The 15,893-nt window shown below is 44.6% G+C and overlaps 1 protein-coding gene across 1 annotated transcript; it reads left to right on the top strand.

The window, feature by feature from the left end:
- Positions 1–3,499: 3,499 nt before the first annotated feature.
- Positions 3,500–13,283, top strand: LOC123409460 (pollen receptor-like kinase 4). Its single transcript, XM_045102353.1, has 4 exons — positions 3,500–4,187; positions 11,473–11,780; positions 11,850–12,234; positions 12,334–13,283. The coding sequence occupies exons 1-4, from the start codon at positions 3,500–3,502 to the stop codon at positions 12,990–12,992; spliced, it is 2,040 nt and encodes a 679-aa protein (XP_044958288.1). The 3' UTR covers positions 12,993–13,283.
- Positions 13,284–15,893: the final 2,610 nt, after the last annotated feature.

The following is a 15,893-nucleotide window of genomic DNA, read 5'->3' as shown; positions in this document are numbered from 1 at the left end:
AGAAAGAGGAAAGCAGAGCTGAGCAACATGCAGAAGATCAATGCAAGACTACAAAAGCTAGAGGAACTTGAGAGCCAGCGAGCTGCCGGCCAACCATCCAAGTGGCACGAAGCTACCCTTGAAGCTCAGTGGAGAAGCAGCGTGGCTTCCATGGAGCTCGTTCAACCTGACTTCACGGCTCCTAACTACCCCCGTGGATACTATAACGGAGGCTCAACATTGCGATCTTATGACGAAATGTTGAAACCTCACTTTCAAGGCGGTTATCGGCTCGGTTGCACCTCCTCAACCCAACGTAACTTTCACTGCCTCCGATTCCACATGGCTTTGCTGTTGTGATGCTCGATGAAGTAATGGAGGGATTTGAGGAGCTCGAGCTTGACCACCCTACACGTGAAGGGGGGAATAAGTTGGTTCATGTTGTGAGGAGTACATGTCTATGGCAGAAGGAGTACATCAAGCTTCCAAACTGGATGACTCCGCCTCCTCCGACGACGACGACGAGTCAGGGCACTCCGCCTCCTCCTCCTCCTCCTCCTCCGGCGAGTCAGGGCACTCCGCCGCCTGCTCCTCCTCCTCCCCCTCTGACGAGTGATCATGGCACTCCTCCTCCTCCTCCTCCGGCGAGTGATCAGGGCACTCCGCCTGCTCCTCCTCCTCCGGCGAGTGATCAGGGCACTCCGCCGCCTCCTCCTCCTCCTCCAGTGAGTGATCAAGCCACTCCGGCTCCTCCGACGATGAGGGCCCTCTGCCTCCTTCTTCGTATCCTCGTCTGACCTGTCGGAGCATTCTACCTCCTCCTCCGCAACGGTGGAAGACATACATCGCCACTCCGACTCCTCCTACAATTACAAAAATTACACAAGTAAGAAAGAAAATTACGCGTTAGAGCACTCCGCCTCCTTCTCTCAAGCGGAAGAGAGACGTCGCCGCTCCGACGGCTAGCAGTGATGCAAGGTTAGCAAAACGAAGAAGTGTGAAAACAATTCCCCAGCTCGGCCAATAGGAGAAGCAATCGTGCCCCCCCCTCCCGGGCTCAAGGTATCTAGTGATATCGTCGTCGATAATCCTCCAGGGACGGTGCTGCCCGGTACCAATCCTGGTGATTACTTGGGGGATGATGTAATTTTTGAAATGGCTGAGGTAAAAGAACAATATAAGTATGTGCATGTGAAGCCTCTCGTCAAACCTGGTCATCCTCCTCTAACAACAATGATGCACAAATTGCATGAGTGGTACATGGAAACCTGCAGGGAGTCTGGGAAAGACACTATATATTTGAAAGTGAAACAAGAGCACGAATTCATTGGAGCTGAAGTGATGCATGTTGAATTTGAGGAGTTATTTCAGTTATACAATCAATTGGCCCTCAACAAACAACTCATGACTTCCTACTGTTTGTAATTATTACTTCTATAGTTAAGTCTGTGCTAACTCAAATCGTTCATTGCATGTATATATAATTATCCTACTATATATATTATGCAGATTGAAGATCTTCGAATTACAAAAGCAGGAATCTTCGACGTTGGGTTCATTAGCCCAGATGCCGTAAATGAATATTCGGTACGAAACCTAATCAAAGACACCGAGGATAACTTGCTAAACTCATTCCTTAAACATCAAAACAAAAGGGAAATACTCTTTCCTTACAACTTCAAGTGAGTGTTGTTGTCTTCTATGTATACTTGGTTTCGCTTACTCGAGGTTAAGTAATGTAATTGATGATTTATATATGCATGCGCAGATTCCACTTTATTCTCCTATCCATTAAGTTTGGCGAGGCATTAATAACTGTCTTAGACTCGAGACGTAAAAATCTCAATGATTATGCGGACATGACTGCAATGCTAGAGAGGTAAGTTCAGTCAATACCGATACCATATCGGCATGCAACTTTCGTTAATTTCCTGATATCAAGTAATCATTTTCTTTGCCTGGCAGAGTTTGGAAGAAGTTCACGAGAAAGGTTCGCGGTATACCCAAAGACTTGCGATTTAGGCACCCCAATGTAAGTAGTACTAGCTAGTTTCGCGCATCTCTAATTGATTCAAATTTTCATCAATATATCATTACCATGCTTGGTTATCAGTTTGATTGAACTCTATTCTCGTAAAGTGCTTGTACCAGAAAGAAGGGACAAGTATATGTGGATACTACATATGCGAGTTCATTTGCCTCTCGACCTCTGAGCGGACATGCTTATCTGAGAAATAATATCAAGTACGTAAATAATATTCACAATTTTATTTTATATATTACCATCAATTGTGTTGAGTTTTATTCATATATATGCATGTATTGGCCCCCTTCTTTAAATTAAACCTGGCAGATGCTGACCCATATCCACAACACCAAATTAGTTTCATCAGATTCATCATGAAATATATTTTCATATTATATAAATTTAGTTTTGTAGATGTTAATATATTTTTCTGTCTACATTTTTTTGAGCCATGACCGTAGAACATTCTTTCTATGGTAAGTCATTAATAACAAATTTTTACAAGTACAAAAAGTAATAAAGTAGAACCAATCCCTGTTCTAAGTAACGTAATGAAGTTCAGAAGTATTGATCAGTCCAGCTCTTTATTCTTTCTGCCTTCTGTGGCCTTGACTTGATCTGTGTTGCCCAGAGTCCTCTTTAAGATGGAATTTCCAGCAAATAAGATGTGGAACTGCTGATCTGAAGAGGGTTTTTTTTGCTTTTTTTGCGAGGAAAACTTAAAAGAAGTTTGACTTAAACAAACATAAAACTTAGGTTGAAACGGAGGGAATACTAGCATAGACGCGGGAATGTGCATGCACACCAAGGTGCCAAGGTTGGACGGCTGTTTAGTTAGGGATCACCAGTTGGGTTAATTAATTGATTAGCACGCGGAATATCCCAACAGCGACACCTCCAGATCTGCCTCGTTCCTGTCGTTCTACACTTTGTTGGAATACATATAATCTAGGGTCAACATACATACTCACATCGCCTAAATCGTGGGTTCTACACTGCTACTACTATTGCCTACTTCTTGCTAGCTAGTAGCAGCTGGCTGCATCGAATCATCAGGCGCGCGTAGAACCAAACGATCGATCTCGTTGTCGCCGCGTCTCACGTCCATCTTGGGCACCAAATTACAATGTCAAGTATGTAATCCCGTACGCACGTTACGTGCGTGCATGTGCACCCGTCTCGCCGGAATGCGGGAGTAGTTTACCGGCCGGGCGGTCTCTGTCAGCGAGCGGCCAACCCAACGCACGGAGAGATGAGACGAGCGCGCGCCAGCGCCAGGCAGCCTCGGCCTCGGAACCTCAGCCGCATGCACGTCCAACGCACCCGGCACGCTGCCTATTCTTAGCTCTCCCCGCCACCTCCGTCGTCGCGTCGTCCCTCGCGCCCTCCTCCACCACGCCACCACCTCCCGCCTCCCGCCTTTCTTTAGCCGCCGCCGCGCGCGCGCGCCTCCCATTAATTAATCCTCCGCCACCCGCGCGCGCCGCGCTCGCCATGGCCGGCGACGGCGCCGGCGCCGCCGGGCTGCTCCTCCTGGCCGCCCTGGCCGCCCTCGCCGCGGCGGCGGCGGCGGCGGCGTCCGAGGGCGACGTGCTGCTGGCGCTCCGGGCGACCCTGCGGGGCCCGTCCGGCGACCGCCCCCCGGCGCCGCTCGACCAGTGGGTATCCTCCACCGGCACCGGCCCGTGCCAGGACCCGGTGTGGTACGCGGTGAGGTGCCACCCGGGCTCGAACAAGGTGCTCGGCCTCCGCCTCGAGTACCTCGGCCTCCAGGGCAACGCCCCCGACATGGCCCCGCTCGCCGCCCTCCCGGCGCTCCGCGTGCTCAGCTTCGCCAACAACAACCTCACCGGCGGGTTCCCGCCAGGGCTCACCGAGCTCCCGGCCCTCAAGATGCTCTACCTCTCCCGGAACCGCCTCACGGGAGAGATCCCCGGCGACACCTTCGCGGCCATGATGGGGCTAAGGAAGCTCTTCCTCGCCGACAACGCCTTCTCGGGGCCCATCCCGGGCTCCATCACCTCGCCCAAGCTGCTCGTGGTGCAGCTCGCCAGGAACCGCTTCAAGGGGGACATCCCGGACTTCGACCAGAAGGACCTCCAGCTCTTCGACGTCTCCCACAACCAACTCTCCGGCCCCATCCCGCCAGGCCTACGCCGGTTCAAGGCCGTCTCGTTCGAAGGTAAGTTCATTCCTTCCTTCCTTCGTTTCTCCACGAAGACGTGCATGCACGTAAGTTTATTACGTTTTCTATGCTGGTCTCGTAAATTTATTTATAGTACCACTGTAGTTTGATGCATGCGACCTTCTCCGTTCGATCGTGCATAAGCGTTAGTATATTGGAAATTGCTCCTCTATGTATGCTGGCTTGGGAAGAAAAAAAATGTGTGTGATCCTTCCCAGTGTTTTCTGTCAATTAATTATCCCTACTTATAAACGTAAACACACTTCATTCGAGCAACAGTTATAGCTAGATGGTCCTCAAAAAGAAAAGTTATAGCTAGATGAAGCGGTAAAATCAGCTATTGGTTGGATGGTTCAGGTGTAACGGAGCCAGACTTTATTTACTCTCTCGTTTGTTCGTTTGAGTAAGTTACAATATAAAATTGTCCCCCTCAGTTCAGGAGTTTGTTAAATCCGAGGAAATAAGATTGATGCCGGAGAGAGTCGATAGTAACTTTGGCTGCTGCAAGATATATGTAAAGAAACCTTCGCAAAAATGAACAAAGTGGTCCCCGTAGGTTAACACAAAACGGGTATATGCCTCTTGCTTATACCTGGGAGCATGCAGCGTTGTAAAAACGTCCGCTCCTATAATTTCGTCGACTATACGGGTTTGACCTGTTTTTTAGGCCAATCAAGACCCCTTATAGTCGCCCCTATCCGTAAAACGTTTACAGTAGCCCGGAACCCCACCCCCCTTACAGTATATCCACGGGTCCATGGCCGCTATACAGGGTGAAATCATATTCCCCTCGCTGCCGCAATCCCGTTGTCCCTTTTGGTTTCTCGCTACCGGGAACCCAAATCCATCATCACACTCTGCAACCACCGACAGATCCGCCACCATGTGGCGCGGGATCTGGATCTCCGGCCACGGCACCGACGGTGGTCAGGACCCCGAGCGGAAACGCTACGTAGCAGCCGAAGCGGCGAGGAAGTGGTCCGCCCGACAGTACACGAACCGGGGCCTTGAGCCGCCGTCATCCCTCCTCCGCCGCAAGGTGAAGGAGTACCGGTGGCAGGCTCCACCCATCTGTGGCAATAGCAGCTCCGCCGCGATGTCTAGGCCTCATATGCCGCTCCCACCGGTGAAGAGGGAGCCGGGAGAGCTCCCACCGCTCCGTGCGGTCAAGAGGGAGGCGGAAGCGGAGCGTCGGCGTCGTCGGGCCGGATGATTTCCTCCCCACTTCCGATGTGGACGCCGTCATGGTGCCCATCCACGCGCGCGGTGCGTGGGAGGAGGAGGAGGTCACGCAGCGGCGCCGTCGGGATGAGGAACTTAACGCCGTCCTGTACGAGCAGGGGATCGTGAGGTCACGCGATTTCGATGACAACATGGCCGCCTGCCGTCATGAAGCCACCGTGCAGGATGCCATCTTCGCCGACATCACCTCCTCCGACGACGATTGATGATCTCCGCCGCCGCACCCGAAGGGCTCCGATGAGCCATATTTTGAGCATTAGGGTTTGGGGTAGGCGGCCTCCTCCAATCTAGTATATATAAATCAACTATGTATGGATGACCAAGTATATATGGATGCACCTAGTTCTACAGCTTGTGTTCTTCTCTCGCGTGAAATTTTATTTTCAAATTTTAAGGTTCATTTGAGGTATATGCTCTGCCGCAATTATTCTCAGCCCTTATCCGAATAAAACCGTGAACTATAAACCCCTTATAAGGCTAGCCTTATAAGGAGTTTGCTAGAGATACTCTAATAAGCCGGGCTAGAAGGAATGTACCAGTAACCCCTAGCCTATACTATAATCATCTTACGTTTACAAGATTGTTGAATATGCCATAAAAATTACCCTGCAAAATTAATGAATATGACAAATATATAAAGCTCAATTAATAGGTGCAACAGACCAGGCCACAGTCCAATAACGTGCAAAGCATATAAACAAATCAAGATGATCATTGATGGATACCATACAAGTTATTTGCACGACGTACTATAGAAGAACTAACATGAGTACTTGTTGTACAGTAGATGATACAATGGTGACCATATCAAAAGTCATTTTAATGTATGCCGGTGATAAATATAAGAGATATGCTATAACAGTACCAAGTATGGGGCGTGCAGATGTTGTTAACTATTAAACCCATTGTAAGATATAGTTGACAACAGAAAAGGGTTATTAATCAGGCTAATGTTTCCGCTTATACTCTAGAATTTTCTATAAGATTGCTAACTTTATCATTCAATATAGAGCCTATTTAGATATTTTGCTAGACTGTTCACATTTCAAATCACTAAGAAAATATATATGGTTACTAAAACATATATAATTAAACGCACACACGCACATTGCATATATTATATTCAAAACAACAATTTAAAGAGACATGTGCCTTTTTTATAAACAAAGAACACGTCTAGGGGATATTTTTTTCAAGATTTTGCAACAGGCAATGTCTTTAAAATGAGAAACTAAATAACTTCTGTGACTCAATACAATACAAATTCCGCACAAATCAACTTTATTTTCTGAAAATAATGTGTTTAGCAACATTCTTACGTTATCTAAACAGTGTAACTAAATAATCTAAACTATTTCTTAATACTATAATATGTTAAAATAATATTAATATAAGAGTTTAGTACAAATTATACTTATTTTAAATATTATTTCCTTTTAATTTAAGCTGGATAGTTCATATTGTTCATATTAAAAGAAAAATACTTAAATAAAAAAGGAATATGTGATCTAACATATGTTAAATTAATATTTGTAAAAACAAAAAAATAAAAGTGTGATTTTGAAGTTGTACAAATTAATATTTGTAAAAAGAAAAATAACCTGTTAAATTAATATTTGTAAAAATAAAATAATATTTTAATTTTAATTTTCAAGTTGTTAAAATTAATATTTATAAAAATAAAAATAATATTGTGATTTTTAAGTTGTACAAATAAATAACTTGTTTGGTTAGAATTTTTTATCTCTACACAATTTAATTAAGAGTTAATAACATATATGAACTATATAATGTATAAATTTGTACAGTAAAAATCTTATCAGAAAGTTGCACTTTTGATTTTGGTGTGAGCTAGTAGCAAAAACAGATACAAGCTGAGTAGTTAATTAACTATCCAGATTTTAGGTAAAACTAGCATATGTGTGTAAAAATGTATTTTTCTTTTTGGGGTACAAACTCATATATACTAGACTACAAAATTTAAAACTAACTACACAAGGCTGCAATTCTCGCAACGCCACTAGTCTGAACAACATAATTCTCGAGCCTTGGCCAGAGTTCGAATCTAGTTTTTTACTTTTGTGCTAACAAAACTCTGTAACATACTATTTAATAAAACGGGCTTGACTTTTACATATTAGAACTTTTGAAGCCTAATAAAATACCACGACTTTGCTCAACATAATCATGTGTATCTTCCACATATGTTTTTTTTGTGTGTGTGTTGACATATTGTATACCTCCTTCCTTCCCGAGCCACCGTCACCATTGGTCAATTACAACCATAGCCCCTGACTATCTACCCATGGCCCTAGGCACACTCACGTACACGCACACACCTTATACATGCTTGATGTAGAGGAGTGAATGAAATCATATATAAAAGAGATGAGGGATGATGAATCTGTTTATGAATTATGACATAACAAATACACCGGTCGGTGGTGAAACTTGGAAAAAATAGAGAAATAATGAACGACCTAGTTATCCAAATGGTGGAATAATTTGACTCTTAAAAAATTCAACTACTATCCGTAGAAAATCCTTAAATTTAACAAACATGCCGCCCAATCTTTGTAGTTTTCAGAATCAACAATCAAGAAGGATTGTTTATTCCGCTCCGCTAAAATGAAACAAAAAGCTCTAATTAGGTTTAGCACAAAAGATATCAGCAAAACTATGCATACGCATGTCTAAACCATAGAAAATTAACAAATTATTAAGATACATAAGAAAAAAAGTTTTTGAAAAGGGTTATATTTTTTTCCTTGTTTCTTTTACTCAGAAGTAGTAAAGATTGCATGGTCAAACACAACCTCCAAGGGCGCTCCCCAAGCTAATAATTTAGCACAAGTTCATAGATAAAATGTTGACATGGCAAATCAATTAATGAAGAAAGAGAAGAGAGTTGTACTTCCTCTATACCTCCCCAACTACAATTATTTAGGTGGGGACAACTAGTACTCTCCAACTATATTTATTAGGTATGGAGAGATTATGTTTGTAGAGATACAACCCTTAATGGCATAGGTACTATCATAGGTACTCCCTTCGTCACGGTTTAGAAGGCGTGCATGGAAATTCTCTAGAACCTAGATGGTTATTGATTGACTGTGAAATGAGTTAAAAAAATAGCATTCACACTACCTCTGTCATGATTAGTAGTATCATGCATGTGATCAACTAGGCAATTTTGATGAGGTGGCTTAGATTAAATGAAGAAAGAGAGGGTTAAATATTATATCATGATACCATATCATATTAAATGATGTGCTACTATGTGTCTTGCATGTCAATAAATGAATCACCCTATAATGCTAACACATGATACTATGCATTACGGTTGTCGTATCATACACTAGTATCATATGCATATTACTAGTATATGATACTACCCATCACAACCAGCCTTAGCGTGTTTTCTCTACACAGTCCTATTAATGGTCTCATCTGGTCTGACTTTTTTAAATATATTTCTCTCCTTCTCTTATCTCTACAAGTAGCTGCCAATATTGAGATACACGTGTGGTTTCTAAACCAATGAAATGCAACATCACTTAAAAACAACACATAAGAGACAATGCATTGGAGGTGCAAGTCTCTAAAAAATATCACCACTTAGGATGACGGGTTAAGAGCAACTCCAGCTGTGTCCATCAAAGGCCATCCAACTGATTACGCCAATTGTCTGCCTCTTTTGTATATTCCTTTTGAATAAAACTAGACCAAATGACCGCCTGTGGTCACTTTGACCAATGTGTCTAGATTAATAGCAATTCAATCGTACATTTAAATTCAAAAGCACTACTCGAAGGATGGTTAACAATCCAGAAGATATGCAACACGTTTCTAAATTTCATCGATCATAGAAGGAGACTTCGTCTCAAGATTCTTAGGACTGAAAGCCTCACAATCAATTGAGGTTTCCAATTGAAATTTGGTCATCCAGTTTTGACCAGGTGAACAATTTTTCAAAACTCTCTCATTTAATTTAATATATAATACACTATTCTTCCTAATTCTTAAATCTTCACAAATAATTGAAATTTAGAATTGGGTCACCCGATTTTGACCGGGTCAACAATCTCTCAATGAGCATTCTCATTCAATTCTTTTAATCCATATGCTTCCTAATTTTGGAGCTATCGCATTTGATTGACGTATACAATTTTGAATTTGGTTCACATTTTGATGGGATCAACGATTACTAAAATCAATCGGCAGCAATCGACCAATAAAACAATCAACTCAGTGCACCATCTCACCATCTAGAGAAAAATGGAGTGCCAACATGTAATATTGTAGCACCAATATAGTAGATGTAGTTAATGATGCAGAAAAGTTTCTCATATAAATACGGATTGATTAGCAGATAACATAGAATCACACCACAAAATACCAACCAAAACATCGCATTCAATAAAGGAAAAACATACTTGATCATCTTGCCCACTCACCGAACCGAATATTACCTCTATTCCAAAAATGTGAAGTGTTTGAAAAAGTAAAATTTCTTATACTTTGACCAAGTTCAGAGCAAAAAATATCAACATTCACAAATACTGGCTCCGTAACTTAATATAAGACATTTTTTGACATTGTTTATGTCAAAAAATGTCTTATATTAAGTTATGGAGGGTGTACTAAATTAATAAACTATGAAAAATTATTCAATGACGAATCCAATGATACTGATTTGATATTATGAATTTTGATATATTTCTCTACATATTTGATCAAACTAAAAAGAGTTTTTTACTTTCTGAAAAACGAACATACCATATATTTTAAGACACGAGAAGTAAAAAAATAAATAACCACAACAACATCAACGGCGTAGAAAAGTGTGTCAAACCCTTCTACTTATCTCACTAAATTTCCTAGAATTGGAGGCCTCTGATTTAACTGTGGTATTCAATTTAAAATTGAATTACCGATTTTGATTGGGTCGACAATCTCTTACTCAATTATTTTAATTAAATATGCTTTTCTATTTCATTGTTTTTTCTTCAAAAAAATTGGTATCTCCATAGAATTGGAGGCCTGTGATTCAATTGAGGTCACTAATTTGAAATTGGGTTACCGATTTTGACCGGGTCAACAATCTCTCACTCAATTACTTTAATTCAATATGCTCCCATATTCCATTAAGAAAATAAATATTAGATTTTGTTCATGATTTTTACTGGGTCAACAATTGTTCAAATCAATTGATAGCAACCGACTTATAAAAACTTATCAATCCTAGGCACCATCTTAACACCTAGAGAAAAATAGAGTCAACTTGTGATACTATAGCACCAATATACTACATGAAGTTACCAATGCAGAAAAATAGAGTCAACTTGTATTAGTTTATTGAAAACTCAATTTTTTAACTTTGACCAAGTTTAGAGGCAAAAATATTGGCATCCATAATACTAAATAATAAAATATTTGATGATGAACCTAAGAATTATTTGACCAAGTTTATTGAAAATACTAAAGAATTTTTTAACTTTGACCAAGTTTATTGAAAATACTAAAGAATTTTTTAACTTTGACCAAGTTTATTGAAAATTCATTTCATGATGAACCTAAGAATTATTTGATATTGTGAATATTGATATATTTCTATAAAAATGTGGTCAAATATAAAGATGATTGAATTTTCAAAAAGCTTATACAACTTATATCTTAAAATAGATTGAGTAAAAAAATTATGAAAATCCAAAAACATCAACAACGTAGCAAAACGCGTCCAACCCTTCTAGTACTATACTAGTTTAACTCAAGAAGTCAAGATTTCCTCACAAAAGAAAGAGTAATCCAATATTAACTAGTAGAAGACAAAATCCTTACAATCTCAGATTTTTTTGGCTCTCGGCACCATGGGCAATGTTGGGCCATTTTAGAGTGACCAAACTACGTGTGGACACTAATGTAAGAACTGCATATTCGGGCAAACCTATGGAACACACCAAATTGCTTATGTGTAGATTTGATCTTGCCACGATGTATGCACCCTCTCATCATGCACACTTTCCCCTGAACTCCTCAGGCAACCAGAATCTCTGCGGCGCGCCGCTCGACGTTGCGTGCCCCCCTTCGGCTGCTCTCAGCGCCTCGTCACCGGATTCGTCAGGCTCATCAGGCAGCATGAGGATCCTCATGATCATCGCCATCGCGGTTGTCGCGTTCGGCGGCCTCCTCGCCATCATCGGCATAATCACGGGGCTCGTCTCCCGCTACAAGGACAACGACGAGACCTCCGATCGCCAAATGGCCACCGAGACGCTCGGCGCTGGAGGCGGCATTGCCGCGGCCAAGTTACAGTCCACCGCCGACCGGTCCATCAAGATCGAACAGGTTACCGGCGTTCCGTACGTTAGAACTCTTGAAGCGGCACTGAAACTGACACAATCGTCGTGCGTGCAGGCTGACTCGGAGCAGCACGGCGTGGCGACGGCGGTGCCGGCGAAGCGCGGCGGCGGGCGGCGCGACGGGCTGGTGTTCCTCCAGGAGGGCCGGGAGCGGTTCGAGCTGGAGGACCTGCTCCGGGCGTCGGCGGAGGTGCTCGGCAGCGGCAACTTCGGCGCGTCCTACAAGGCGATCCTGGTGGACGGGCAGGCCATGGTGGTGAAGCGGTTCAAGGAGATGAACGGCGTCGGGCGGCAGGACTTCAACGAGCACATGCGACGCCTCGGCCGTCTTGTCCACCCCAACCTCCTCCCCATCGTCGCATACCTCTACAAGAAGGACGAGAAGCTGTTCGTCACGGAGCACATGGTGAACGGCAGCCTGGCTCACATCCTCCATGGCGGTAATTATGACAACTGAAGAACTGATTATGTTTCATGTGCCGATCGATGTGAAACGTGATGGACGTCTGATGAGTGCATGCAATGCTCATTAATTGCAGGAGCGACGTCGAGCCTGCCGCGGCTGGACTGGCCGGCGCGGCTGAAGATCATCAAGGGGGTGGCGCGCGGGCTGGCGTACCTGTACGAGGAGCTGCCGATGCTCACCGTGCCGCACGGGCACCTCAAGTCCTCCAACGTGCTCCTGGACGCGGAGCTGGAGCCCATCCTGAGCGACTATGCGCTGGTGCCCGTGGTGTCGCCGAGCCACGCGTCGCAGGTGATGGTGGCGTACAAGGCGCCCGAGTGCGCGGCGCAGGGGCGGGCGAGCAAGAAGAGCGACGTGTGGACGCTGGGCATCCTGGTGCTGGAGCTGCTGACGGGGCGGTTCCCGACCAACTACCTCCGGAAGGGGCGGGAGGGCACGACGGACCTGGCAGGGTGGGTGCACTCGGTGGTGCGGGAGGAGTGGACGGGCGAGGTGTTCGACAAGGACATGCGCGACACCCGCTGCGGCGAGGGCGAGATGGTGAAGCTGCTCAAGGTCGGGCTCGGCTGCTGCGACACCGACGTCGCCGCGCGCTGGGACATCAAGGAGGCGCTGGCGCGCATCGAGGAGCTCCGGGAACGCGACCCCGCCGACGACAGCAGCACCGCCTCGTCCTACCTCAGCGACGGCGCCGGCGCCGCGAGCGACCACCCGCACCCCCTCTCCACGTAACCTATAGCAACAACCTATGAAATTCTTGGGCCGGCTGGCTGGCTGGCTGGTTGCTAGCTCCATCGGTGCATGCATCCATGCCATGGGTATGTATACTTGCGACGGCTTGGGTGCGTGCGTGTAAGAATCGTTAGGGGAGATTGTCGAGGAAAATGGAGGGCGTGGTACTGGTAACATGTTGTCGTTAGTCGTAGGGGGGAGATTGTTGTTCGTGTCAGAATAAGGCCGTTTGATTTGTGTTCATTTTTCATCGTGTGACGATGGTATTGTTGCAGGTTCGTTCAATGCGAACGTACGTCGTCCTTGTCAGAATAAATGAGTGTGATGCAGCGCTTCGTAGGATCGATGTGGATGAATAAACGACAGTCTTTGTGCCAGCGTCTGTTTTCTTAGAGGTGTGAGCAGTTTGGTGTCAGCCTGGCTCAAACAAGCTTCACAGTTTTTGAAGTGAACGAATTTTCCAATTTTGATCAACCTAAGAGCATCTCCAACGCGCGAGAGCATCTTCAACAATCGCGCTTCACGCCTCGCGCGCTGTATTTTGATTAACCTGTTTGCCGCGCGCGTTTCGGCTGATTTAGCGTGGCCGTCAGCGCTGGCTCCAACGGCCGTGCTATAATGCAGCGCGCGCCGCTCCAGCAGCGCCCAAAAATACAGCGCGCGCAACACGCACAAATCACATATACATTTCAAAAAATAGGAGCAAAAATAAACAAACAAACAAAATAAATCAACAATAAATAGTCATTACAACTCAAACAAATAGTTTATCGTTCAGTACAATAAATAATGCAATAAACACAACCTGCGGTCGCCGGGGGGCGCGGGCGGCGGCGGCGACGCGGGGATAGGCCGGGGAAGCGCCTGAACGGTCGCCGAGGGGCGCGGCCGGATGGGGGGTGGGAGTGGGAGAGCGAGCCCGTGAGAGTCCAGCGCGCAGGAGCTGGCGCAGCAAACAAGCGGCGCGCGATTGCGCTTCGACCAGCGCGCTGACCTGCATATGCCGCGCACTCCGTTTTTGCGCGTCCGCTGGAGCCACCCGCCGCGTTGCGCGCGCGCTAAAACGGCCTAATTTGCGGCGCGGCGCTAGTTTAGCGCGGCTGTTGTAGATGCTCTAACATAAGTATTTTTGTTACACGTGGTGAAAGTTTGCTTGTGCTGGTAACAGAAAGTAGGATTTGCATTATACTCCCTCAGTTCCTAAATATAAATTATCTTAGAGATTTTATTAAAAGCTACATACGAAACAAAATAGATGAATCTATACTATAAAATATATCTATATATATTTGTATATAGTCAGTAGTGTAACCTTTAAAAAAAACTTACATTTAAAAATAGAGGAAGTAATTTCAGACAAAGTTGTTTTCCCGAATACATCATGAAAATGGATCGGAAAAGTGGGTGTTTCGAGAAATTCCGTATCTTCACTACTATTAAAAAAAAGAAACAAGAATTCCCTGCGATAACACCACGAAATGTGCACAGAATAAATTTCACCTCGCGATCAATTTCATCAAATAAAATAGATCAGTACATATTGATTCGGTAGTCTGCCGATTCATCTCCTCACTAGCCCCTCACCCTTCATGGGTTCAACATCTGGCGGCCTCTTCTCTTCGAAACCCATAATGAATGACTAGTCCTGGACGAAGCAGCAATTTTAATCCCGAGCTCACATGAGCTCGGGTGAACAGTGAATTCAAGAAAAAGCAAAAAAAAAAAATCATAACAATTTGAATTTTTTTTGTGTGTGAAACATTGATAAAATGTTTGTTAGCTTGCAAAATTATATCACCATACGACATTCTAGAAATTGTGGCAAAGAAAACAAAATCAATGCTCCATGATGTTATTTTCAAATGCATTTTGAAACATTATACTTATTGATGTTTCGCAGAAAAATAATTCAAAACTTTCCAAATCTATTTTCTACTTTTTATGATTTACTGGAACAACACTTTTGGATCCTAGGAAATCAACCCCGGTTGTTGATTCTACCAGAAAATACGCACGTAGACAAGAAGTTGACATGCACTAGTTGAAAAGCCTTAGAGCATCTCTAACGAGCGCGCTTCGTCCTATGCCCAAAACACTTATATACAAGTCGTCCATCGTCAGATTTAGCGCGGCGCGCAGCGCTGGCTCCAGCAGTCGCGCTGAAATGCAGCGCGGGCGCTGGCTACAGCAGCGCGAGCAACCGGCGTCTCACATTTCTTGCAATTTGGACACAAATTTCACACATTTCCTCAACACAAAACACATGGCATATAAATTTGAATCGCAAACATCATTCAACCAAATTCGTGCCCAAAAGTTCATGCCCACAAGTTCAAATTCATGCCCACAACATCATTCAACGAAGTGCAAAATGCAAACAAGTTCATGACACAAACGAAAGGCACAACAATCAATCCTCATCTTCATCCTCGTCTTCATCCTCATCTTCCTCCGATTCATCCGACTCAGCCAAAGACGATTCTTCCTCCTCCTCTCCCTTGTTGCGCGCCGCATCCTCATCACGTGAAGCTCGGAAGGTGTTGCCAAGATCGTCAGAAGGTGGCACACCTGCGCCCGGAGGTGCACCGATGCCGCCAGTGAGAGCCGCAAAACTCATGCCACCCATGCCACTTGTGCCGTCCAAGCCACCCATGCTTCCCATGGTCTCCATGGTAGCTCTAAAGCCATCCATGGAACCCATGCCGCCCATGATGGTTCCAAAGCCACCCATGCCGCCAAGGCCACCGCCACCCATTGCGCGAATCATGGCTCTTTTTTGGATCAAGACTTGTTCACGGGCAAGATTGACATACTCCTTTTGCGCATCATTGAACAAAGATGTGTCCAAGAAGAACAAGTGTTTCTCCCATTCCAACAATTTAGATCGCTCCTCCATGGCCA

This window comes from Hordeum vulgare, chromosome 7H (assembly GCF_904849725.1).
Source record: "Hordeum vulgare subsp. vulgare chromosome 7H, MorexV3_pseudomolecules_assembly, whole genome shotgun sequence".
NCBI classification, from domain to species: Eukaryota; Viridiplantae; Streptophyta; class Magnoliopsida; order Poales; family Poaceae; genus Hordeum; species Hordeum vulgare.
The sequence above is the reverse complement of the archived record's forward strand: the minus strand, read 5'-3'. Positions and strand labels throughout refer to the sequence as shown.